This window comes from Arabidopsis thaliana, chromosome 2 (assembly GCF_000001735.4).
Source record: "Arabidopsis thaliana chromosome 2, partial sequence".
In the NCBI taxonomy this organism is placed as follows: domain Eukaryota; kingdom Viridiplantae; phylum Streptophyta; class Magnoliopsida; order Brassicales; family Brassicaceae; genus Arabidopsis; species Arabidopsis thaliana.
In genome coordinates, this window is record NC_003071.7 from 6,335,048 (window position 1) to 6,361,785 (window position 26,738).

Sequence of the window (26,738 nt, forward strand, 5' to 3'; positions counted from 1 at the left end):
TATTCTGGTTCTTTGCAACCAATTATTATGAACAAACCTGTCTTATATATCAACTACATTTAATTTGGAGATTGTCAGAAGTTAATTTATTGTCCTCTATCATATTGTCGTACACATCGTTCACTTATAATTACATAATGTAAATGTGTACGTACATATCTATATGTCTCGTACACTGCATATTAACTTTATAACATAACTCAAGTGATAAATTGATTTGACAGCCAACGCTTACCAACACAAGTATGACATTCATTTCAACCGTAATTGCCCCAACCAAATTCACAGTAGTGGTTATTAAAGTGAAGAAATTACTGACGATCTCTGACTATCTCATTTCAAACATGGTTAACCCGACTCTTCCCAACGATTTACTCTCAAAGATAGCTAAGAACCTGGCTGACCAATGCTGGTCCACTGGTACGATCCGGCACTCGTGGAAGAGACATTGTCTACCGTCCGGATGTCCTCAAAGATGCCAATATTCTCACCTTGTGTGACTCGCCCGATGACTTCCAAGCTGGAGGGGGCCACAATCCCTCCGGATCCGCTGATGAAGGCCGACATCGAACATTTTCTTACGGTGTTTTGTAGCTAATAATCCCACGGCCGTGTATTACGAAGGTATTCGTGTTCTAACGCATGAACGAAACATCAATGGAGCCATCAGGCTCTTACAGCGTCATGCTCCAGTACGAGCAAATGCAACACTTGCATGCGCCATTGTATTCATATGTGCTGGGTATGATTATATGGGCGGCTTGTTTCTACAGCTCTTCACCCGCAACCATTATCCATTGGACTCGGTTGCCACTCGAGTTTTGGGTGATGAGTTCATCGAGGAAATAAAGAAGTTTGACCCTCCATACAGCAATACATATGGTCCTACGTTCTCTTATCCTACCAGCCATGGAATTAGTATGCCTCCTTGCGCCTTATATTGTTACATGGTATCAGGAGCTTTCCAAAACGTTTGCAACCGCTGTTACCTCTGGTCGTGTGCCAGGCGTGTTAGTCAAATGCTATAGTTATTCCATTCTACTTTATATGTTTGTTTATGTTATCCGCTATGTCATGTTTCAAATTATGATAAGGCTTCTACTATGTTGTTTATGTTTATGTTGAAATTATATTATTGCTTAAGAAATTTGCAAGGTGTGTTATGTTTCTCAAGTTGAATATTTTTCAGCCAAATTCGCATATGATATTTAGACACTGCAGTAAATGTAAATTTGGATATTAAAATCTAAGCGTCCACAACTCCGTACACGTGCATCTACCAAATAATACTTAGAGGTTTTTTCTTTGTCTCGGAAAACTAGATATGGACGTTCACTAGCATGAGATATCAACTCTAACGTACACTAAAAAATAACACATGCAAACATATGAGGTCTTTGGTTTGTCTCATAAATGGTGATATTTATGAATGGACGTACACTAATAGTACACTACAGCGTACACTGTTTGTTGGGCAAATGTAGAAATGTAAATGTGGACGTACACTAAAACGTACACTACAACGTACACTGTTTGTTGGGCAAATGTAGAAATGTAAATGTGGACGTACACTGAAACGTACACTACAACGTACACTGTTTGTTGAGTAAATGTAGAAATGTAAATGTGGACGTACACTGAAACCGTCAGTAAAACGTACACTACAACGTACACTGTTTGTTGGGCAAATGTAGAAATGTAAATGTGGACGTACACTGAAACGTACACTACAACGTACACTGTTTGTTGAGTAAATGTAGAAATGTAAATGTGGACGTACACTGAAACCGTCAGTAAAACGTACACGTCTAGTTTTAAGCTGTTATTAAAAAGAGGTTGCTCATAACAACAATAACAAATTATATATGGAATACTATTACTTTGATTTGACAATATGAATACACATCATCACTTAATACCTTTGCAATAAATACAACCATAACTTACCCAACCATATCTTCAATGATGCTTATTTAAGTGTTCGAATTTTATTTTGTCGAAACACCTTACTCCTAAATATGACAAACCCAAATATTCCTGACGATTTGCTTGCGAAGATAGCCAAGAAAATGGCTGAGAAATGTTGGTGGTACCTCGGACCTATGTTGAAATCCGGTCCTCGTGGACGAGACATTGTCTACCGTCCGGATGTCCTCAAAGATGCAAACATTTTCAGCATGTGCGACGATCCCGATGACTTCTACGCGGCAGGCCACGATCCAAATGACATCAACTCCGAAGGTCGCTATAGACCCTTCTTCAAACGGTGCTTACAAGCTGGTAACCCCACGGCTATTTACCATGAAGGACTGCGTCTCGTTACACATGAGTCTGACATCCAGGGAGCTATCCTACACTTAGAGCGAATCGCCCCAAGGAACGCCGCTGCAACCCTTGCATGCGCAATTCTTTACATATGTGCTGGTAATGCTCACATGGGTGGTGTCTACCTTCGGCTCTTCGGAAGCAACCATTATGCTTTGGAATCGGAGGAGGCACGTGACATTTGTGAGGAGGTGCTAGAAGATATAAAGAAATATGGTAATACTTTAAAATACACATACGCTAACAGTTTTTCGTACCCGGAATGTGGTGACGTAAGCACTCCTGAATGCGCGGATGTGTGTTACATTAGATCGAGACTCTTCAATAATCTTTGCAACCAATGTTACATCTGGTTGTGTGCTAAACGAATTAGCCAGATCCTGTAGAGCTCACATTCGCCACGATCCTGTCATATTTATAAGTTTTCCATGCAACAATATGTGAGCTTTTTACGTTGATTATCAGTAATGGAAGTTTGTTTTTAATAAAATTACCACTTTGTAATTGATTCAAACATACTAGCTCAAAGTACTCTAATATGAGACATCATTAAAATAATAAAATAATAAATATCTACGTACACGATAAATGATAATGTACACGTGGCATAGTTTAATTCCAACTATAAAGATTACATAGTGAACGACGATATAGTTTGTAAATGAAGACGAAAGGAAATTTGATTTGACGTCGTATAACCCATATATAGAAGATTTCGCTCCATATTAATTACTTGCTGTCAAATACACTCTAGAAGTGACCTCCATCACACTCTCATTAATATCTCTATTAGACGTACACGGTTACCGAGCAATGTACTCAATTGATTTGGCAGATAAAATAAGTAAGTTAATGTTTATTTGAAAAGATTGTTAGTAAATGCGTTGACCCCTAATATAGCACTATACATGAAGCCATATTGTTCCCCTTATATGCCATACAAACAGACGTCAACTCAACCTTCTGCCAGAAAATGTAATGAGTATTTTGTAGACGTACACGGCGCGATTATGAGAGGTACACAGTAATTTGTTTAAATTAAAAGTTACTAATATGATGCACTAAATATACATCCACGTCACCCACCCACTTACATTGATGGTTATTCTTCTCTTTAAAACTCATGACAAACACACTTAGTTGAATACACTAATCCGTCTAAACCTCCTCGTTTGAAAAACAATGCCTTTCCTACCTCCGCTAACCCTCCAACCGAGTTGTACCTAGGAATCCAATTGCCAAACCCCATAAGCATACTTGTCAACTACCTCCCCGTCAGCCAGACTCCCATAGAGACGCTAAGGAACTTAGTCTACAGTTGTGACATCAACACCCTTGCAATCGATGAATTCATGACGTGGCCGTCGTTACTCCAACCTGGGTCTCCCTTCCGGCCATACTTCGAGCTGCTTGTAGAACGTGGATCCATCCCGGCGGTTTACCTTGAAGGTGTTCGCCAAGCGAGCAACTTCGTGACAGTAGCTCAGGGCCTTTCAGTCATGACAACGGTCGCTTTATCTGATCCCTTTGCTTGCTTCGCAACCGGTTTGTTCCTTACGTGTACCGGTAATCACTTGGATTTCCTCCCTATCAGCGAAAAGTTCTGGGAAATGACACCCACCCTTGAAGCTGGCCACGCGGTTGCAGAGATGGTGATGTATCACATCAACCAGCTTCACACTGAAAATGCTCGCCGCTGGAAAAGGTCTTGGAGGTTTGTCCACCCGCCGAGTTGCGTAGGGCAATGCACGTTCCATCATGGCTGCAGGGTTTGTTTTTTCTACTGGTACGCCAGGGAGATTGCTATATTCTACTAGGCTCTACTCTCGAGTCTTTTGGTATGACGGATGCACACATATTTTGCAACACATGTGTATGCTTCGTTTAAAAAAATATGTTTTTTGAATCGTTCCAGTTTATTTATCTTATCTTATGAATTTCCCTTTATATAAACTGCCTGTACTTTTTTATGTTTCTGACTTTTGAATGAATTACCACTTTAAGTATTACTAGATGTCTTTGTGTACGTACACTATATAGTACATTAAACTTGGTTTATCGTACATTGGGAAATTGTGTACACAACATAAGTATAAATCTAACAGTTTTTGATGTTGAAGGCACCAAAACTAATATACGTACACGATAGCGTACACCAGAAACTATACGTACATTGCGAGAGGATTTGAACAATAAAACAAGGCACATACATAAAACAACAAATTAGATTAAAATTAAAACGGAAACAAGAAACAACAACGACTGAAATGTAGTTTGGTTCTTATGGAAACAACAACAACAACTGGGAAAGAAAACATAATTGAAATGTAGTCTTATATTATATTAAAACGGGGAATAATGGTTCATTCCCTCTAGCTAAAAAACCACCATCGAGATATCCGCAACTTCTGCTCTGTCCGGATTGGCAACCACCTTTGAAATAGCACCATGGCTCTCAAGCTTCGGGTTAGACAGTTCGGCTAGACGCCAAAAGCTGAGTGCGACAACAAAATTTCCCTTACCCAAACTCTGAAAGTAACCATCCAAGTACTCCGCCTGTTGATTGCGGGCTTCGCACTCCAAGACTTCATTGCTACGTTAGAAATAAGGACAGTTAGCGTTTAGAGTGACATTGTAAATAAAACAAATGAAAAGAACACTTACTATCTATCTTTTAACTTGAAACTCAGTTTGAGACCGTAATAGTCTGTAGTCAATGCGCCAACATCAACCAACGCTCCAATGACATCTAGATGATGGAGAAACATAGATAATAAACAAACATTTTCAAAAATGTAATAAATGAAGCATCGGAGTTATTCCTCCTCACCGACTAAAACGTTCTTGTAAGCAGATTTATCCAAAATGTAGTCGAAGGGAGTGAAATCGAAATCTGGAACTGGTGGTGATCTCGGTGGGGCATGAACGACGATGGTCCGATCCATAAACAGTATGCCGTATTTATGCTTTGTTGCTCTGACTAAGTCAGTTGACTTACGGACCAAGAAAGAGGTGATCGTCTTCCACTCATTTTCAACGAATCGGTCTTCGTAAAACGGAGCAAGGCGACGATCAACGGTGGCCTCAATACGGTTATTCTTTACATACAGAACATGATAGTAGAGAGTTTAATATATAAGTTAAGCGAATGAACGAGAAAAACACATAATGATTTAACGGAAATTACCTCGTAATCTGCCAGGATAAGGCCGAGTTCGAAGACGTTGGGCGATATAACCTTCTTGAAGACTCTCACGACAAAGACATAAATTCGCCACCCAGTTATCAGAGGACACAATTCTGAGACCGTATGAAACACCTCCATCTCACGGATAGCAAGAACAAGCAAATCGAAAGACTAAATTTCTTCTTGTGAATGAAATAACTGCCGGCACAAGAAATGGGTTTAGAATGAGGATTGTGGATAAAATTAAGGAAGGGAGGAGACTTAAATAGAGGAAATCTGGAACGGCTACAGTTATTAATGCGGTTACAACTACACTTGATTCAAATTTTTTGGTAATAGTCTGGTAACCGTCATATAGGGTAATCATTACGTTGATTTGACAATAAACAGCAACAGTTACGTCCTTTCCATTAAATACCAACACAACCACAATATACCCAACCATGTCTCCAACTCCATTCATTTAAGAGGGGGAATAAGTTAGAATTTCAAAAAACTTATTTCAAATTACTCAAAATATTGAGCAACCCCCTCTGTGTACCCTTATTACATGAACTTTACCACGTACACAGACAAAAACGTTCATAGTTATACGAACGTAGAGTTTAAACGTACGTACACAACGTACATAGTTACAGGTGGATTATATATAAACTTACGTACACCGAGAAAACACAGAAGCGTACACTATATTGGCCGGCTCAGAAACTTGTCACCGGAACTAGATTGGATTTTTTGCACGTCTTCTTGTTATGACCTGCTTGTCGACAGCGTGAGCACTGATTTGGTAAAAGTCTTTTCTGTCTCTTTTTCTGAAGTGACAAAGACAGGAAGTTACAAATCTCCGCATGGTAATACTTCAAAATACAAGTATATGAATGAACGATGTTAGTACATACCCGGTTTTCACCTCTAGATGGGATCCTTTTGGACAGTGGTCTTCCTGGTGGTCGTCTACTGTATGGAGGAATGAGTATCAAATCCACTATATGTTGTGGGATGACAACATCTTTCGGATCCGGGATAGGTAGAATTGGTTCTTGGAAAGAATCAGAAAACGTTTGAAGGCCATACCACCATCCGACACAAGACTTCGGATCAATTCCATGCTCGATTGCAGCTGCTAGAGCGTGTTCACATGGGATTCTTAGCTTGGTGTACCTAAGACACGTACACGTACAATGGTCCAGAACGACATGAAAATGCTCCCCGGATTTACTTGTCACTTGATAGCTCCACGGTCCAGACATCTTCACAGCGTATTTACCTGACGCAGGCAACTCTTGTAGAAATCTCTCATCAACCTCAGGTGTCACAGAAGATTTGCACCTAGCAACTTTCTTCCTCCTCGATGCGAACCATCGCATTAGGACATCCCGAATGAACTCGATCATGTAAACAATCGGATAAGTTTTTGCTTTTGTTAACACATGATTCATGGACTCAGAGTTGTTGCTAGACATGATATTGTAGCGTTCTCCTCTACAGTGAGCTCTTGTCCAATGCTCAAATCCTATGTCCTCTAGGTATTTTGCGCATTTACCACTCTTTTCCCTTAACAGTTCAAAATATTTCTCGAAATCCCTGACCCTATAAGCTTTGGCAGCGCTGAAAAATAAAGCAGACACACCAAACTTACCATAGTAGGTGGAGAGGTTTCGCTCAAGGTGAACAGCACATGCTCCATGATGCGCTCTCGGGTAAACAACACTTAGGCCTTTGTATAAAGATGAATGTCTGTCCGAGACAATCATTAAATCGTCACTGTCTGGAACAATCTCAGCTAACTTTTCAAAAAACCATGCCCAAGAAGCATCGGTCTCACCATCAACAACACCAAAAGCTATTGGGAATATTTGGAAGTTCCCATCTTGGGCACATGCAATAAGAAGACATCCTTTGTAAGGTCCGACTAGCTGCGTTCCATCTACCACAACTACCTTCCTCATATATATCAGACCTTTGATAGAAGCGCCAAGAGAGACAAAGACATACTTGAAGCGCTGCTTACCATCATCTTCTGTATAGTGTAGGTGTGTTATTGTACCCGGATTAGCTAATTGGAGAAGATACAGATAGGTCGGCAAAAACCTGTAATTTGCTATCTCATCCCCCCCGTACATTTTCCACTGCAACCTCTTTTGCTCTCCAAGCGGTAGAATATGAAATACGCACATTCAGATCATTTAGGAGCAGCTGTGGTAAGTCGACAGCTCGCGGCCCACCCTGCGTAGAACTGTATCTGCTCCTCACAACTTCTCCGAGGAGCTTATAATTAGCATGTTTATTGTAGTTCTTCCGAGAGTCGATGTTACACGTATGTGTCGTAGCATACGAAGTGATTTTGAAACTTTCTGAATCCTTCACGACGCGAGCAGTCAATTGCCATGGACAAGTCTCATCAACGCACACCATCTTCAATGTTTTAGGACATGACTTAGGTTGCTTGAAGCAAAAGCATTGCTTTATCGCTTGAAGAGACATTGTTTGTTGCAGGACTTTTCTATTCTTAAAAACACTTCCAACAAACAAAGTTTCGCCTGTGGTGCTGATTTCAACCTGTGTCTCATCAGCTCAAAAATTGAGTAAGTCATCGAACACAGGAGCAGCATCGTTACCGAGATTCGCCAACTCGCCACCATGTAACTTAGAAAATTCATTATACACTTGGTAAGCCTCAGCTGCGGTAACTACCCAATTATCATTTTGTGTCCCCGTTGAGGAAGCTCCAATACCGTCGATCACTTCATCCCCGGTGACTTCGTCTATACAAATAAGATTGGAATCCCTTTGCCCTTTGCAGCGTGTACCGTAACCCAATGGAGAAATTGTTTCTTCGCCAGGTACACTAAGACCAGTGTACGTACACGTTTCCAAGAGACGACTGAATTCCCCTGTATCTCCGCCAGGTACACTAACACCCGTGTACGTACACGTTTCCAATAAACGACTGAATTCCCCTGGATGTTGAGCAGTCTGTTGAGTGAGACTGACGTCTTCCTCAAGATTTCCTTGTACATATTCTTCTACTATTACATCGTTCCACTTGTTCTAACCGTATTCTTCGCCAATACCTTCACTACCGTCTGTAGTAGGATACAGGGTACTTCCCCCAATAGATCCATCCACACCAAGATAATCATCACACCCATCATCATCTTCGTTGCCCTCCTCCAATTCATCCTCTTCTGTTGTATCGTCTTCAACATCGGCTTGCTCCTCTGCATCCTCATTATTTTCATCAACATTTGTAGCACTATCAAACACACGGTCACTTTCAGAAACTTCACCATGAGACCTAGAGACAGTATTCCCGAACGCATTCACTGTATTATTGAAAGAGACGAACAAGTTGAGAGAAAGATACCCACCACAAACCAAAAAAAACGTCTCGAGACCCATCTGACTGTCAATGTATACAGGAGGGCGTTTAGTATCTATCAGCACTGACATTTCTCCCGGCATCCAGTAGCTAATTATGGGATTGATCTCGGTGGACTTCAAACTGAAAGCCTCTCGGAGTGTACGGACAAAGTCTGTGTACGTCATGGTTTCCTGAACGCGTACACAACAACCAAAGATGCCTTCCTCAGGTTCAAATTTCCATTCTCCTTCTTTGCATTTCCACTCACCGACCATAGTAAATACGGGAATATCCATAACCCACCTGCATCATAAATTCAGGAGACACACATTAAATGCAACTGAAAAATACTATACATATAAAAAACGAATGGAATGTCGATACTACACATTTATAAACCTAAATACCAATTATCATTTGACTATTTTAAACAAACAAATATAGATTTTGCAAATATTCTGATAAAAAAATGGAGTTCGAACACAATCAAGATCCTAATATGACATAACAAAAAACTTCTTAAAAGAACTTCATTACTTACACGAGCAATGCTCCAAACTTGGTACAAAAACAAGATCAACACTTCTTCAGCAGCAATGTACGTTCTCAATAATTCTTTGTTCATGGGTTCATCTTCTTTATCTCAACAAATTTTTTATTAATTATTATCAATAATTTTTTTTATATTATTTGATGTAATGATGATTTTGCATTAATTGTGACAATAGTCACATCTAAACTTTTTGGGGGCATTAAATGTTGATGTCACTTCGGAATAATGAAAATAATCTCACTTGTAACGGAACCGAATCGCGTCAACGTGAAACAAAAAATCTTCAACTGAACCGGAACAGTGTACGTAACTAAACCTGCTAAACTAAACCGTACATTTCAACAGTTACTAAGAGAGAAGCGCAAGGGCAGAAGCGTCATTTTGCAGGCGAAAAGGCAAATGGTGAAAACCACATTTGACTTTGACAATCCATGAAAATAAAACATGGTCAACGGGTGTGGCCTGTAATTTACCCTAGTATTAAACTACCCTCACAATATTGTAGTTCACAAAATGCTTCCCAAATAATAGTATAGATCAAAAGAAAATACAAATGAGTTATCCAAACCATATTATGTTAAAACGTAAAAATCCCTTATATATTAGTTGAAAGTTTTTTTGTCTCTCTTTGTTGTAAGTGAATTTGCTATTATTGCCTATAAAAACACAACACATAGACGTAGACAAAAGGCTGCTTTAGTTAGTTGTACCATGCATGCTCAATCACCCCGGAGATAGTTTCCAAGACGTAGAAAAATTAAACCAACAGATTGACCCGACTCGAAAACAAACGCAAGACACGTATTCTATAAAGACATCCACTGATCCACCATACGAAGCGAAAGGTCGGTTTGGTGGGTCAAAGATCTTCCATTCAAATAATCCACAATCCAACACAAAAAAAAAAAAACTCCAATTTCGACAAGCAAAAAGAAGGAATCACCACAAGATCCACTGTGGGAAGCGTTTATCTTAATGAACCCGCATATGGGTTTAAATGAGAGACCAAATCTTTCATATTTGTAACGCCCTAAGTCCCTAACTGGTTACAACAACCTCTTAGAGAATGCCAGTCTCATGTTTAGCGGGAAATATTTTTTACCTTTACTTGGATCCCTCATGGTCCACACATGCCGATGCAGATGGAGAGCTCTTACTTCCCCACCATCAAAATAATTCTTCTCTTCATAACCCTTCTACATAAGAGGCCACATAAAGCCCAAAATATAAAGAGTAGAGAAGCCCATCTAAGCTCATGTCATTAGGTTTTGTAGTTAGAGTTTCTCATATATATATGTGGTGTATGACATTGATGAATGTAGCCTAGAGAGTTGCCATTGAGCAACTCTTCTTTTCTTCATTGTATGAAATCAAATCTAAATCTATTTTGATCTTCAAGACAATCTAAAGCTTCCTTTCTCTCCTTTACATTTCATTAAAGCTCATTAGAGCTATTGCATTTCAATCTTTATATATCTCTTTCAATAAGCTCAATCAGCATCAATCTATTCATGTATTAGAAAAGTCTTCACTACAAAGTATCTGATTAAATTGTAGACCGCTTAATGTACCATCGTATCACTAAGTAGACTTTTTGGCTAGTCACTGATAAGAGGATCTTCAAAACGTAGCAACAATGACAAGAAAAAAGTGTTGTGATGTAAAGCTACTTGGATCCAATTACGGCAAGTTTGGTATTTGTAAAATAAAGCGTGGAAAGGTGCACCAAAGCTTTATGGACCAAGAGGCCCAATACCTTTGTTTATTCCTCCACAAAATGAGGCCCAATAACTATGTTTCATAGAAATTTTTCATGGGTTAGGCCTGGAAAGAGGTTGTTGATAGTTTAGATGATCTCCACCTTCACATATTTAGTGTTGATATTTGTACAAATGAAAGAAAATGTGACTTCGGCTTCAAGTGGATCCGCTGGTAAGATCCAAAGGATGACTTCGAGGTGGGTTTTCATGGATATGAGCTCTTTGATGGGTCAAGCGGGTTGATTGATTTACTACTGGGCTGAGCTGTATGTTAACGGGCTGAACATCTCCAAAGTGGCCAATCATTTTTCAAGCATAAGAATAAAACACAATAGTTTTCTTTAAATACAAGATAATTACATCACAACCAAGAGCAGTACAAATAGAAAGCATAATTTACTACATACAAACATTAAAACACATATGTTATAGATGATACGTAGCCATTGTAAAAGCAGTTAATATACTTCATAACATATAAACCACAACATATTTTTACAGATTTCTACTCAATCAATATGTCTTATACGAATCAGATCTAAAATAAAGAAGAGAAAGAAGCAATGAAGATAATTAAAAAACATAAGTATTTGATTTTTTTTTCTTTTATACGATAATGTAAATATTTGATTACCAAAAAGATAGATGATTGAAATATGATATACTATATCATTAATTTGAAATTATAGTAGTTTTTTTTTATTTTAGTTTTATTTGTAATCTTTTCTTTCTCTTCATTGAGAAAAGACTAACATAGTTTAGGTCATGATTATTCTGAGTTTGTAAAACTAATTTGTGGTTTTTTTTTTTTTTAACTCATATTTGTTCAATCAATTTTTTTTTGTCAACGTAGAGTCCTTAAAAATTGAAAAACCAAACTAGTTTTTGGAGGTTTTATTTTTAATTTTATTTTCTGGTTACAGATTGATGGTGATAATAACGAAATTATTGATTGTCTCCTAAAATGAACATAAGTAGAGAAGAAGAATCAACAACACATACACCACAAATACAAATTTAATCTAATAAAACTTAGCTAGCTGAGTTTTGAGCTGCATCACTACAAGCCTACACCTAAATTTGTAGAAGTAAGAAAAATGATTGAACAGATGATGATCATATAAATTAGAACAATTCTTAAGCTAAAAAATCAATGAAGAACAGCTTAGATAATTTTTCAATAATGCACAAACTACGCAAACGTTAACAATAAATGATGTGATTCAAAAATTACTAAAGAGTATAAGATTTTAAGCAAACACATTCAAATAAGTTCTAATTTAATTTAGAAATGATGGAACACAATACCCCAAATTCCACCAAAAAATGAAGATATAAAAAGGATTCGAACGGATCATGAATGATGAAAATGAAAAGAGCTCAACCAAGAGATCGATGATGCAATAAATCATATTTGTTTTTGTACTTTTAACTAACAATTACCTTTTTTATGGTGCAGAGGGTGTATCGTGGACACCCATCATTTTTTTTAGATCCAACGGTTGACGTATGGTTTTGATCTGTCGACATACGATATTGATCAGTATCAAGAGACAATTGCGGTTATTAAAAACAGTTATGGAGTTGAAAAGGACTTAACGAATATGTCAAAGTTTTTTTGGATGTGACGTTGATCGTGTTGATCCCATAATGGTTCAAGCTTATGTGAACAAAGCTGGAAAGAATGATTTGGGAAAGCCATATCATTCAAATAGCGAAGTAGATTGTTTAGGAAATTTTGTTATGGAAACTTCCGGAGTGAATATCATACATACTTTTGTATTCTTGTTGCTAAATACCTAACAATCAGAAGTTCCATTATATTTTTTTAATATCCTTTTTGCGAAAGAAATTGGTGAACGACATAAGGAGGGTGAAATCACGGTATACTTGGCATACTTGATTCATGAAGCGATATATTATAAAACATCTGGCCATGTCTACCAGGTAAAGATTAATCTGATTGGATACCCCAAAATTTGATTACAGGTTTAAATTTTACACAAAATATTTTAAGTATATGAAAGTATACCTTATATTTTCAAAAAAAAACAATTTTGTCCTTAGCTAAAAAATTTCAGAAAACTAAAATAAATGATTGGACTGTTTAAATATATTTAACTTTATCAATAATGAATTACTAGTATTTGATAGTTATTCTACTTCAGTTCAATGATAGTAATAATGTGTGTAATTTTTTGTTGCAGAATTATAGTGGTAATAGCAAAATTATTGGGAATTCAATAGACAGAGCACTAATAACTAATAACTATTGTACTTGAGTTTTTCATTTTTCAAGCGAGAAGATGTTTTATTTTTCATTTATATATTGCAAAATACAAAAAAAAAAACAATAAATATTTTCTAAAAACTATTGAAAGTCTCTCGAAAATTCATGAACTTCATCTGCTGTAAAAGCTTTTTGATATGACCGAAGCCTATCAAGAGAGTAATAGCACGACGAAGAAGAGAAAAGAAATAAAAAGAAGATAGAAGAAGAAGTTAGATCGAGATCGGAGAAATAAGAGAGAGGCAAGGAAATAGGAAACATTACTTAATTTCTTAGTTAGATCAACCCTAAAATAGAGTTCACCTTATATAGTTGTTCCATTGAAAACTACAAGCTCTCTCATAACACAAAGCTCAAATGACACAAAGTTGATATAAAAACTACAAACATTCTTATTACTTTGATAATAATATCAAAGACTCTATATGCTACAGAGTATTACTCCACCTTCCTCATAAGTTTGCTTCAGCCACTTGAATCATAAATCTTCTTGGGAATTCTCTTTCTTGAAACTTTGATCGCCTTATCTGAATATTCTTTCTGCAACCTTATCTTATCAATACTCCCCCGTAACGAAGCCACCTTGTCCTCAAGGTAAGACTCGGGAAATTGTCTAGTAGTTTGAGCCATCAGTTCCCATGTGCCCACATCAACCAATGTGCCCACATCTTGGGTTTCCCATTCACAAAACACCTCAAATAAGTCTCCAAACATCAATTTAAAACCTCTGTCTCACCGTCGGTTTGAGGATGGTAAGCGGTGCTCTTATTCAACAATGTTCCTGGAGCCTTAAAAAGTTCATACAAGAAGTGACTTACAAAGATCTTATCTCTGTTTGACACTATACTTTCGGGAACCCCGTGCAACCTAACAATTTCTTTGTTGAATGCTTAAGCTAATATCTTGGCTGTAAAAAAATGTTTAAGTGGTACAAAATGTCCATATTTGCTCAATCTATCCACCACTACTAGGATCACATCATATCACTTAGAAATAGGCAATCCTTCTATAAAATCTAGGCTGACATTAGACTAGATCTTGGAAGGAATGGATAGTGGAATTGTTGCAATTTTGATTTTTGGTTGTACAAAATGCACACGGACAACGTCAAGCATAAGGCTCCTCATCAAAACTCGATCATAATTTTTTTTTGTGGCAAAAAATATCATAAGTTAGATAATAGAAAGGTAAATAAAATATATTCTCAAAGAAGTATTATATCTTTAATTTAAAATTGATGATTACGATATTATTTTTTATGTATTCACATATTTAATTTTGAGCAGGTACGCAATACATATAATTAGTGACAGACAAAAAAATATTTTTACCTGGATCAAAATTATATTATAAACATAATGGATCTTATATTGGTTTATACAATATACCACATTTGAACAAAATTTCCAAATAACAGTTTTAAATTGGTTTTGAGACAATTTTAAATATTATTTTAAAATATATTGGTTTCATTTATAGACATAATTAAATGAAATGGGCATAAAGAAATAATAAAAAGAAAAAACGAATAGATGAAAATAGAAAAATATAAATTATGTGGGATATATCTAAAAAAACGGTAATAGAAACAATTAATAAGAGCATCTTTATGCATCAAACGCATATTAGGGGGGGTCAATTTTAGGCTATCAACAATGGTTTTTCTATTCAACACCTTCCACATAAGCTTCTCTCTCTTCCACATCATTTTCTCTTTCTTCTACATAATAATTCAATACCCACTCAAATTTTATACTTTACAATGATTTGTTTAATAAAATTCAACACCCTACCCCACAAATTCTATTTCATTATTTTTCTTTTCTTTTATGTTTTAAATGGATAATTAATGGAATTTTGGGGGTTAAATGAGTTATTATTGGGATCTATTTCACTAGAAAAAAACAGAAAAATATATAGATACGAGTTTAGCGGCTAATGAAATTTTTTTAGTGAAAATAGATGTATTTTTTTATGTGTCCAAATCAAATGAAACAAATCTCTATTTATAGAGTTTAAAAAATGATGAATTTTAATGTAAAAATAATTTAAAACAAATAAATATTTTATAAGATAATTGACCTCCAATAATTCGGAGGAAAAGAAAATATAAGAAATTTCAGTAGCAAATAAAAGAACAACACATGTCCTATCTTTATTTAACTCTCCCCCACAATTTCTGTCTCCAATTATTTAATGACAAGTGACAATGAGGGGTCCATTTTTAAAGATTCAACATTGTTGAATCTATTCAACACCATTTAATCCACATAGGATTCATTTCTTTATTCAATATCCCATTGTAAGCATTCAACTATTGAATAATTTTTTTCAATAAGCCATTGTAGATAGTCATAGAGACCTCAACCAAATGAGCCACTTGCTCAAAACAAATATTTCACAAACACTTTAATATATTATTTTTAAAGGGTGTGAGATGCTCCCTATTTCTTCCATGTGGGTCTACCATTGCATATAATATTGGTGAAATCTTTGTCTGAACATTTATTGAATCTTTATAATGTTCTTTTTTAGGAGAATGTGGCTAATGAATTAACTTAACAGACATGAATATGCAATCTTTGTATGTAGTTGATTGGTCTTATCTACCTTTTTTGTCTAAAAGCTTGGTTCTCATTAGTTGGTAACTGGTACAATAAGAATTGAATGTAGAGCAGATTTTGCAAGATCATCTGCTTTACGATTAAAGTCTTTTAACAAAAGAAAACCTAATTTCATCAAAGGAGAGAGATGAGTAGAGGATGTCGTGGAGAATCCCATGGAGCTCCACCGAAGGAGACTCCCCACTGAGTGCTTTGATCAACTGCTGTGAATCTAAAGCAATTGATAGTTTTGTGATGCTAAGATCTAAGGCTTTTTGCATGGCAAGGAAGAAGGCAATTGCTTCCGCCATAAGTGGAGAGCTGACATTATACTCTGTAGATCTAAACGAGATTTTGGTATGTGATGAGTGGTCAATGAAGAGCCATCCCAGACCTCATCTTGAGAGTCCTCTCGCCATTATGTTGCATCCGTGAAGCATCTAGATGTATCCGGTCCAATAACAGAAATTGGATAGATCTACGATACTTAAAGGGAAGTTCTGATCTGGATATGTGTTGCGCTCCATTCTTTTGCATGAATGATGGCTTTAAAGAGAACATCCTGGCTTGAAAGGTGTTTCTGCTCAAAAGTCTTTTTTGTTATGGTGAGTCTAGATCATCAACAAAATCCAAAGAAAGAGGGGGCATTGCCCAATTCTTAATGGTAGGAGGCAGGTAAGAAGCTTGGATACTTCGATTCCCAATTTCAGGCTGGTTATAAGGTCCAGACAAATTGAGGATTTAAACGGGGTTTGCTCCCATATCTGTTTGCCGAAGGAGCAATGGAAGAATGAATGGAGACACGTTTCCTCTTCACCACAGTGAGGGCACTTAGCTTCAGGGTTAATTCCTCATGATTTCAGATTCGATCCAACGGGTAAGGCATTCTTCATGGCTTTCCAAAGGAGAAATTTGAATTTTTGTGAGCAATTATTGAGCCAAATTTATTTATTCAAATTAATTGAAACCATTCGCAAATGCATTTCCGTGTTGATTCCCTTGTTGTTCCTTCAACTTTTTTGCAGTTTGATAGCTTGTTTTAGCGCTTAGTCACTTGTCTTAGTGAGTAACCAGACATACCGATCTTTGGCTTCCAGAGTACCAGGTCAAAGTGCGAGGATTTCTGATTCATGTTGAGGAGGCGATGCAGAATATTTGCCCTGTCCCAAGACTTGGAAATTGGGCGTATAAAGTTATCAATAGTCATACTTTGGTTATACTCTGTTGGTGGACCTATAAGGAATAATGGCGCCGACAAGGAAAGCCAAGGTTGTGACCATACCTTTGTCAAAGTACTTGATTCGATTGATTTACCCAACTGGGATTTGATCAGGTCTCTACCTATACAAATTCCTCTACATCCATGTGAGGTTGTGGTCGTGACTGAGCAATCAAGGAAAGGGGTTGTTTTGCAAAATTTTCCTAACATTATTTTTGCAAGGAGGCAAGAAGATTTTGAAAGGATTAGTCGGCTCACTTTTGCAAGTAAGATCATCATTAAACACATTAATATCCTTAAACCCCAATCCTCCACATCTCTTTGATTTTGTCATCTTTACCATGCGATCCAACACATTTTTATTTTTTGTCCCACCAGAAACGTGTTAGAACCGACTGAACTCTTTTACAAAAAGATCCTAGGAGTTTGAAGCATGACATGGTGTAAGATGACATGGTTGCCAACACTGATTTTAGCATGGTAGTCTTTCGCGCCGCAGATAAGAATTTAGAAGTCCAGCTGAGGGATCTCTGTCTTATACGGTCAATGATTTGGTTGAAAAGATCCTTTTTCTTGTGTCCACACATTTCATGTAATCCAAGGTATTTTCCCAGTTCTGTAGTCCTTTGTATACCAAAGATTTTTTGAGCATTTGTCTTGGTAAGCTCAGAGGTTTTGGCTTAAAATGTGATGGCTGATTTGGTTTTATTTATCATTTGTCTAGAAACAGAATCATACTGACGAAGAATACTCATGAGAACTGAGAATGCTTTGGAGTCTGACCTGCAGAAAAACATTGTGTCATCTGTAAACAACAAATAGTTAATCATGGGGCTGTCATTTCCCACACTAATTCCATAGAATCTTCCTTCCTGCTGCGCTTTGCTAAATAACACTTCCAATACTCCATCATAAAAATCAACTTTCTCTCTAGAATAAATGAGAAGTCTTACATTTTCGTTTTCTTTACACTTAGATTCCTACAATTCATCCCTCTTCCATGAGATATTTTACTTAAAATCTTTGTACCAAACAACATATTCGGTTTTGGACCAGTAAGGCTAATACCTAAAACGTTAATCCCCTGTTTTTTTAATAGAAATTTGCGTCTATGTCTGTTAGGTTAACACATAACCATTTTTGTTTTTCAAAAAATTGTTTTGATCATATTACTATGCATATCATCGTCTCAAAAATTGTTGGCAACAAAAGACAGTCAGAGTAGTATCGTGCTCAGGTTTATTAGGACTTAGAGGGAGGTCAAAATTGGTGGCCTTTCCAATATATATTTTTTGTATACAAAATAAATACATGTAAAAATAATTTTGGAACGATAGAAGCCTTTCCAATATATATTTTTTGTATACAAAATAAATGCATGTAAAAATAATTTTGGAACGATAGAAGCCTTTCCAATATATATTTTTTGTATACAAAATAAATGCATGTTAAAATAATTTTGGAACGTCGAAACTATTATAAACAAAACAATAATCGTTGACATTCTCATCCTTTTCTTTGTTAACATTTTCATCATTTATTCTCACAGAATCAGTAAAATTTTCAGATTTTTTAAGAAACATAAACATAGAACTTGATTGTGATTTCACAAACACATCATTTTTTGTCTTTTCTACGTCTTGAGCATAAAACGTGAGTTAACAAAGATTTAGAAACAATGAAGCAGGTTACAATTTGAAAATGAACAAATTGAATATAAACAAAAGAAACAAAAATAACCAAGTTAGTCATCTACTACTAATAAAAGAAGCTCATTGAGGCTTCTCAGACTAGCCACATCAGCTTTCTAATCTTCTCCACTAAGCTGCCACATCAGCCTAATTTTGCTCGAAATGTTTCTAAACCCAGCCACATCAGCCTAATTTATTACTAATAATTAAGGCTTTGGGCCTCTTAATAATGTAATCAACGTTTTGGTTTCCCTATTAGATAATATACATCTGATACCTCTCTCAAAGGTTTTACGTTCCAATTCATCTCCCCAAATCGACTCTCTAATAGTCGCCTCTCCTTCAAAAATACGATCACCTTCCCGTTCATCGTTCACTTCATCCATGGCCTATGCGATAGCATCTCCTTGGAACGGTCTTTGGGTTTGAGCAAGGAAAAGGATACAGAGAAATTCCACTCCGTCCTAATATTTCTAAACTCTGCATTTAATAAGACTCACAAAGGTAAGACAAATTGTTCTTTACGTCTTATTATTAAATCCAGATCTATAGATACCATGACTCATGTGATTTCTGTATAAGAAGGCCTTTTCTAACTTCTTCACTTAAGGTATATGTCTTCTTTTTGCCCCTCTAAATATTTCTGTGGTTCATGAGAAGTTGGCACGTGTGAGAACTGAAGTGAGAGATTGGAGTCACGTGTGAAGAAGCTTATAAATAGTAAGAGAGAGTAGAGAGAAAAGCATCCTGCGTGATCATTGATGTGTAAAGAGGATTAGAGCTTTATGTGCTCTGTTCTTGGGAGATAAGATTGGAGAACTGTAACTCCAAGCTTATCGATTTAGGGTTTGTATCATTGTAATTGGATTCAAAGATAAGAAATACCAAGGATTACACTTTCATTCTTATCAAATGGTGCGTTAGTGTGCTCGGATCGAATCGAACGCAAGAAGATTAGGGTTTCAAAAGTTGGGGATTTTTGTCAATCGCAATGTGTCTTGAGGGATTTCCCACCTTCATTGGTGTGACTCATGAATTGCGATCATGGATTTCATGGCTGGAGGATTTCTTTGTTTGGGAGAATTTCACGGACGACGAAGATGATTCTTTTTTGATCTTGGGAACATTTGAGGGATTGTTTGATGCTGAGATTTGGCGATAGAAAAGATCCGGAACTAATCAGATTGCTTGCCGAACAAGATCAATTTTTAAGGGAAAGGAGAGACGAGGCAAAGATCCGGAGGATGAAGACAACAACGATTAACCCACAAGAAGCAACTCCTTCAATGGCCACGACTCAAGAAACGATTCCAGTGGAGAAATTGCATAATTCTCTGGAGGTCACTGACGAATCTTCGAATCAAGTTGATAATGAAGTCTCAGGTGAGAACGGAACGAAGGATGATGCGACATTGCTAAGTCCACAGCTACTTGTTTCTGATTCTGAAAATTTGAGGAACAACGAACTTATGGCAATAACTTCAGTGGTGGAGAACTTAGAAACTGTGGTGATGAAGGCAAAGATTCAGGAGAGCAGTAAAATGGATGTGGTTAACAGTTATGTTGTGAGGATTCAACAAGTGACAAGTATCACCTCAAACATGTCCGCACACCAGGTGTTCGATCAAATGTATCACCTTAAAGAACGGCTGGAAACGAAGAAGAAGCTTAAAGGGTTGAAATCGTGGATGTTCAAATACAATTTTGAGAAGAGAATACTTGAGAAACGACACAATCGTGGCTGGTTACATACTTGGAGCAGAAGAGTAACTTGTAGGAAAATCAAGAGTGCAAAACTAGAGGTTACTTCAGAACTAAAGGAAGCTAATTCATTGTGGGACAATCGAGAAGTTTTTGGTTTTGTGCAAGAGGAAATGCAGACTGCTTGTAAGCTTAGGAGAATCTACTGTAAGAGTGGTTACCATACACCAAATTTTTCAAGCTCCACTTGAGATGGCAATTCCTCCTACGAAGGGACATAAACAGGTACTAGAACAATTATGTGACACACTTGGAGAGGTAGATAGGGTAGCGTTGCAATCTGATATTGGCGCTAATGTCTCTAAATCAAAAAAACATTGTGAGTCAGTCACATGGATTCAAGACCATAGAGTGGAAGAAATTAATAAGCAAGTTGTTGCTTACGGAGAAGCTGTCATGATATCTCTAAATGAGACGGATGTATTGCAGTCTTCTTGGGAACACCAAATGTTTTCTCACAGACCTACAAGACTACTAAGTAGAAGGAAACAGAGGAAGTGCTTTAAGTCTTGGAGATTTAAATTCAAACAGGTGAAAGAAGGAAATAAGCAACAACACAATCTCTTCCGACAAATGGGTACTATAACGATCTTGTGGTGGTGGCTTCAAAATGGAAGCAAGGTGCAGTGGCATATCTTGATTGTCAAGAGGGTGAGTGAGATTTTTGGGGAGTTAAAAAGGGTTCAGGCCAGCAATGCAATCATCTATGTTCTGTCCTATGGCAATCATCATTATAAGTTGTCATGGCATTTCAAGCTCATCTATTGGCAGTTTCTGTATTCTTTTAAGACTGAATTATATGAAGAGGCTGTCACAGGAACTGAACACTTCCAACATCATGAGCAAGACAAGTTTTTAACGACTTGGTTGCTCAAGTTTGATAAGTCATGCGTTCAAGGGGAACTGATTGCTTATGAAGGGGAGATTGTCGGATTTTACACAACAATTGGGGACAGAGACATCTATTTTTCTGTGTGGCATTGTTGGAGAAAGAAGAAACTGCATATCATTAACCTACAACAATTGGCCACAGTTTTGCACAGCTATGAGAAACCAAAACTAGGAGACTTCAGTCAATCTTATCTACTAGTTATTAATAAAAACAAATTATTTTTGAAAATGAAAGAGAATCGAACTTGGCTTATTCACAAAAATACATCGACCTTAAAACCATTTTGATACACCATATTTTCTGAATTAGTGGGTCTAAAACTTTTATATACTTTGGGAGCTTGAAATAAATGCATATTTCCTTACTTATACCACAAAATTTTAAAATATTTATAATATTTATTATAAACGATAACCAATAACATTATATTTATTAAAAAAAAAAAGAAAAATCATAACAGAATAATATAGAATTTGGCAATCTAACATTAATCATTTCAATAGATAAGTTCTTTAAATTTTAGGAGAAATGCCACTCATGTAATCGATCCATGGGAAGCACATGACTTTCTTTGGTCAAAAGGTCTACTAACAAGTAACAACAGTGAATCAGGAGGAATTTCCTTTTGGCTTTTGGTATTGAACCGAACCAGCTTTCGGAAAATGTTGACTAAACTTAATTAGAGAAGACGTGAAAGATGTCATTTCACTGAATGAAATAGTTAAAGAGAACAAAATTCAAAAGAAGTAAAGAGAAAGAGACTCTCATAGTCTCATGTGTCAGTTTTTGCGTGCCTACTCTGAGAAAAAGTTATGATTATATCTTCACCAAATACTTTCTAAAACAAATTTTAATAAGAAACAAGTGAAGTTTGGTGTGTAACGTACGAAACTTCAACGTTGTGAATTTGTTTATGTTCTGTTTTAATCTGTTATGTCAAAGTCTCGAAGATTCAGAAACAGCCTACATTTTTTTTTTGGAATTTTAAAATTGTGATAGCTTTGAGATTTGGGTTTCTCTGGTTTTTCTTTACACGGAGAGCTATTTTAGGGTACTGTCCTTTCGTTTTGCTGTTTCACAAAGTTGCTTCTAAACACATTTGATTTTGAAATCTTATTTACTTGATTTAAATTTTGAGATGAATTTAACCTGGTGTAGGTACCGCCTTTGGGAAATATCAGATATAGAGATTTTTGTGGGTTTTGTTAGTCATTGTTCTAGGGTTTCTTGCCCAAAGCATTAAACTTTAGTTTCTGTAATGAATTTTTCTTGTAAATTTTCTCAGATTTAGAAGGGTCAACTTCAAAATTGATCATAGCACCTGCAATTTGCAGTCTTGCTTAATTATTCTTTAATTGCCAAGATAACAAATAAAAATTAAAGGTTAAAAAAAACAAAGAAAGATGCTTCTTGTCTACCGTTGTGGTGGTTATCTTCTACTGATACCAAGATGCTGTTTTATTTTTAATTTTGCAGGTTCCCAAACTTCTACGGTTCAATAAACTAATACCACAAACATGTGCTTCATAGTTGGAACTTGAAGACTTGAACAAACACAACATAGTCACAATACATGTTAATCCATTTTTTTAATCTCATCTTAAGCTGCATTACATTAATTATACTTATTAGAATACACTTACAACAAGTGTGATTAAGTGTGGTGGATCTTGATTCGATTTTGTGCTCTTGAAGACATTTTTCGCTACGGTATTGTCCCCTTCGAATGCTGTGTATCGCCGTGGTTCACGGCATTTTGTTAGTCTATAAGGAAGCATTTTGCTTCTCTGATTGGCTTTTCCATTGAAAAGAGAACCTTTTATGATTTGATTATTCTACAAGTTAACAATTTAATAAAGAGGAAAGAAAAGTTGCTAATCTAATTGGTTTTAGAGTCAGTTTTCTCTGTATTTGAGGGTTTTGTTTTCTTTCTTTTGGTTCTTCTCTGTGTTTGTGCTTTTAGATCTCCAAGGGAGGAAGTTAAGTTAGTTGTATCAATTTGGTCCCCACCCTCAGTTCTTGGAACCTCTTCACTTTCTTTCTATTTAAGGGAATGGTTTTTGGTTATATGGTTAGACTAATTTGGAAGAAGTTGAGAGTTGTGATCCTTTGAGGCTTTTTTTCTTGGTCTTGCAAGTCATTGATCTAAGAGTTATCCTAGGGGGAAGAAGATGAAGTTCATGAAAATTGGTTCGAAGCTAGATTCGTTTAAAACTGATGGGAACAATGTCAGGTAATAGCTGATCTTGATCATGTTTTTTCTTGTTCTGTTTTGTTGCATCTGTTGGTTTAATGCTTTTGTTTTCTGAGGTTCCTCTCTTCTTTTGAGAGATCTATGAAATTGAATCTTGATGCGAGAGACTATGATCTATGTTTCATTATGATTTCCTTTTACCTTCAAAGCTTGTCTTGAGTATACAAGTGCTTGCACTTTTGTGCCTAGAAACAGAATATTCTTATTGATGTTGTTTTTATCTCATGCAGGTATGTAGAAAATGAACTGGCTAGTGACATTAGTGTCGATGTTGAGGGATCAAGATTTTGTCTGCATAAGGTATGTACAATTTGTCTCCAAGTTCTTATGCACATCTGTTTACTTGGGATTCGATCACTCGTGGTGCATCTGGCAATCGTAGTGTCTAGTTACGCGGATATAAGACTTTGCTTGGTCATACATCAGTTTTGCAAGCATCAAATTTAGATGTCTGAGTTTTGCTTGAGACATGATGATTCTTTGTTTTATCCTCTGCAGTTTCCTCTTCTTTCCAAGTGTGCATGCCTGCAAAAGTTGCTCTCAAGCACGGACAAGAATAATATCGATGATATCGATATCTCTGGTATTCCCGGTGGTCCAACTGCATTCGAGACATGTGCCAAATTCTGTTACGGTATGACAGTAACACTAAGTGCCTACAACGTTGTGGCTACCAGATGTGCAGCTGAGTATCTAGGAATGCATGAGACTGTCGAAAAAGGTAATCTCATCTACAAGATTGATGTGTTCCTAAGCTCAAGTCTCTTCCGTAGCTGGAAAGACTCCATCATTGTTCTTCAGACCACCAAACCGTTCTTACCGCTCTCTGAGGATCTCAAACTTGTTAGCCTTTGCATTGATGCTATAGCAACTAAGGCCTGTGTTGATGTTTCTCACGTCGAGTGGTCATATACTTACAACAAAAAGAAACTAGCTGAAGAAAACAACGGGGCGGATTCAATCAAGGCTCGAGATGTTCCACATGATTGGTGGGTGGAGGATTTGTGCGAACTAGAGATTGATTATTACAAAAGGGTTATAATGAACATCAAAACCAAATGTATACTTGGTGGAGAGGTCATTGGAGAAGCTTTGAAAGCTTATGGCTATAGAAGATTATCAGGTTTTAACAAGGGAGTGATGGAGCAAGGAGATTTGGTGAAGCATAAGACAATCATTGAGACACTTGTTTGGTTACTACCAGCTGAGAAAAACAGCGTCTCGTGTGGTTTCTTGCTTAAACTGTTAAAAGCAGTGACTATGGTGAACTCTGGAGAGGTGGTTAAGGAACAACTTGTAAGAAGAATAGGACAGCAACTGGAGGAAGCTTCTATGGCTGAACTCTTGATAAAATCGCATCAAGGAAGCGAAACATTGTACGATGTGGACTTAGTGCAGAAGATAGTTATGGAGTTCATGAGAAGAGATAAAAACAGTGAGATAGAGGTTCAAGATGATGAAGATGGGTTCGAAGTTCAAGAGGTAAGGAAATTACCAGGGATTTTGTCTGAAGCTTCAAAGCTGATGGTGGCAAAAGTTATAGATAGTTACCTTACTGAAATTGCAAAAGATCCAAATCTTCCTGCATCTAAGTTCATTGATGTTGCTGAGAGTGTTACTAGCATCCCCAGACCAGCACATGATGCACTCTACCGCGCTATTGACATGTTTTTGAAGGTACTAAACATAACCGAAAACTCTGTTTTTCGCGTGTTCTTTGTAGTCGAGTTTTGTTTCTTGATAATGGATTATAAACACAGGAACATCCAGGAATCACAAAGGGAGAAAAGAAAAGAATGTGCAAACTTATGGATTGTCGAAAACTCTCGGTAGAAGCGTGTATGCATGCTGTGCAAAACGACAGGCTTCCGTTAAGAGTAGTGGTCCAAGTACTCTTCTTTGAGCAAGTTAGAGCAGCTGCTTCATCTGGAAGCAGCACACCTGACTTGCCTAGAGGTATGGGAAGGGAGCTACGCAGCTGCGGTACCTATGGGAGCTCAAGATCAGTGCCAACAGTTATGGAAGACGAATGGGAAGCGGTTGCAACGGAAGAGGAGATGAGAGCATTGAAGAGCGAGATAGCGGCGCTGAAGCTGCAGGAAGAAAGTGGGAGGAAGAGCATGGACAGAGCAGGAGTCACGGCGATAAGCAAAATAAGAAGCTTGATAATGTCAAAGAAGATATTTGGGAAGAAGGTACAGTTGCAGAGTAAAGGAGGAGGAGAGAAGAACAATGGAGGAGGAGGCGGTGGGTCGGATTCATCGGAAAGTCTTGGATCTATGAATGCGGCTGAAGAAACAGCGAAAACCGCTACGCCTTCGAGAAACTTGACTAGGAGGGTATCTGTTTCTTGATGAACAATTTTCCTTTTTTTCCCAAACATGTTTTAAGTTAAAGGTTTTACTTAGGTTATTTTTCAACTTTACGTCAGGTTATATGAATCAACTGTAATTTCTTTGACTTTGTTCTTTTGGTCTGTTTGATGATACACAGAACTTTATTACAAGATATATTTAGTTATAGAGGAAAAATGAGCAAATGTATCATTATCCTTCTTGGAAAAATGTAGTATTTCAACCTCAACATTTCGCATGGTACTTTTTTACCTAGAGAAAGTGCTTTTCGATTTCAATTGATCAAAAATTCAAAGTTACTATTCAGACTCTATGTTTTGAGTCGAAACCAACATTAACTTCAACAATGTTAGTCAAATGGTAAAAATCGATGACTCAAACGACACGGTGGCGAGGTTATCGACGAGGTGAGAATCTTTTTAAACAAAACTACGTCGTTTATTGATTCTTAGTGTATCACAACTTCAATCTGCCAATTTTAGAAC

At 36.8% G+C, this 26,738-nt stretch overlaps 5 protein-coding genes, 1 long non-coding RNA gene and 7 pseudogenes across 14 annotated transcripts; 8 read left to right on the forward strand and 5 right to left on the reverse strand.

Annotated features, from left to right (window-relative positions):
- Nucleotides 1-344: 344 nt before the first annotated feature.
- Nucleotides 345-1,028, forward strand: AT2G14772 (annotated as a pseudogene; the record flags this gene model as incomplete). The annotated part of the gene is made up of 1 exon: nt 345-1,028.
- Nucleotides 1,029-2,018: 990 nt separating this feature from the next.
- On the forward strand, nt 2,019-2,711 carry AT2G14774 (annotated as a pseudogene; the record flags this gene model as incomplete). The annotated part of the gene is made up of 1 exon: nt 2,019-2,711.
- Nucleotides 2,712-3,465: 754 nt separating this feature from the next.
- Nucleotides 3,466-4,142, forward strand: AT2G14777 (annotated as a pseudogene; the record flags this gene model as incomplete). The annotated part of the gene is made up of 1 exon: nt 3,466-4,142.
- A 559-nt stretch (nt 4,143-4,701) lies between these two features.
- AT2G14780 lies at nt 4,702-5,650 on the reverse strand (annotated as a pseudogene; the record flags this gene model as incomplete). Its single annotated transcript has 4 exons — nt 4,702-4,918; nt 4,990-5,074; nt 5,156-5,423; nt 5,513-5,650.
- A 570-nt stretch (nt 5,651-6,220) lies between these two features.
- Nucleotides 6,221-9,172, reverse strand: AT2G14790 (annotated as a pseudogene; the record flags this gene model as incomplete). The annotated part of the gene is made up of 1 exon: nt 6,221-9,172.
- A 4,846-nt stretch (nt 9,173-14,018) lies between these two features.
- On the reverse strand, nt 14,019-14,591 carry AT2G14793 (annotated as a pseudogene; the record flags this gene model as incomplete). Its single annotated transcript has 1 exon — nt 14,019-14,591.
- A 1,520-nt stretch (nt 14,592-16,111) lies between these two features.
- Nucleotides 16,112-18,205, reverse strand: AT2G14796 (annotated as a pseudogene; the record flags this gene model as incomplete). The annotated part of the gene is made up of 1 exon: nt 16,112-18,205.
- On the forward strand, nt 16,242-16,917 carry AT2G14765 (uncharacterized protein; the record flags this gene model as incomplete). The annotated part of the gene is made up of 3 exons (NM_001335438.1): nt 16,242-16,513; nt 16,698-16,757; nt 16,860-16,917. 3 exons carry the CDS (start codon nt 16,242-16,244, stop codon nt 16,915-16,917), a joined length of 390 nt encoding a protein of 129 aa, NP_001324444.1.
- An 869-nt stretch (nt 18,206-19,074) lies between the features above and the next one.
- On the forward strand, nt 19,075-19,623 carry AT2G06225. Its single transcript, NR_140131.1, has 2 exons — nt 19,075-19,497; nt 19,540-19,623. It is a non-coding gene; the product is annotated as an other RNA (long non-coding RNA).
- A 114-nt stretch (nt 19,624-19,737) lies between these two features.
- AT2G14775 (uncharacterized protein) lies at nt 19,738-21,037 on the forward strand. The gene has a single exon (NM_001335439.1). It carries the CDS (start codon nt 20,135-20,137, stop codon nt 20,942-20,944), a length of 810 nt encoding a protein of 269 aa, NP_001323437.1. The 5' UTR covers nt 19,738-20,134; the 3' UTR covers nt 20,945-21,037.
- Nucleotides 20,946-21,892, forward strand: AT2G14800 (uncharacterized protein; the record flags this gene model as incomplete). The annotated part of the gene is made up of 1 exon (NM_127044.5): nt 20,946-21,892. A coding segment is annotated over one exon (947 nt), but the record flags the coding sequence as incomplete, so codon positions are not given.
- A 525-nt stretch (nt 21,893-22,417) lies between these two features.
- AT2G14810 (uncharacterized protein) lies at nt 22,418-23,423 on the reverse strand (the record flags this gene model as incomplete). The annotated part of the gene is made up of 2 exons (NM_127045.1): nt 22,418-22,483; nt 23,289-23,423. 2 exons carry the CDS (start codon nt 23,421-23,423, stop codon nt 22,418-22,420), a joined length of 201 nt encoding a protein of 66 aa, NP_179088.1.
- NPY2 (Phototropic-responsive NPH3 family protein) lies at nt 23,209-26,481 on the forward strand. Of its 2 annotated transcripts, NM_001335440.1 has the most exons (5): nt 23,209-23,355; nt 23,807-23,878; nt 24,130-24,199; nt 24,398-25,576; nt 25,660-26,445. In NM_001335440.1, the coding sequence occupies exons 2-5, from the start codon at nt 23,817-23,819 to the stop codon at nt 26,251-26,253; spliced, it is 1,905 nt and encodes a 634-aa protein (NP_001318225.1). In that variant the 5' UTR covers nt 23,209-23,355; nt 23,807-23,816; the 3' UTR covers nt 26,254-26,445. The 2 variants fall into 2 exon arrangements, with proteins under 2 accessions (NP_001318225.1, NP_179089.1); NM_127046.2 differs by having other exon boundaries at nt 23,221-23,878; nt 25,660-26,481.
- The last annotated feature ends 257 nt before the right edge of the window (nt 26,482-26,738 follow it).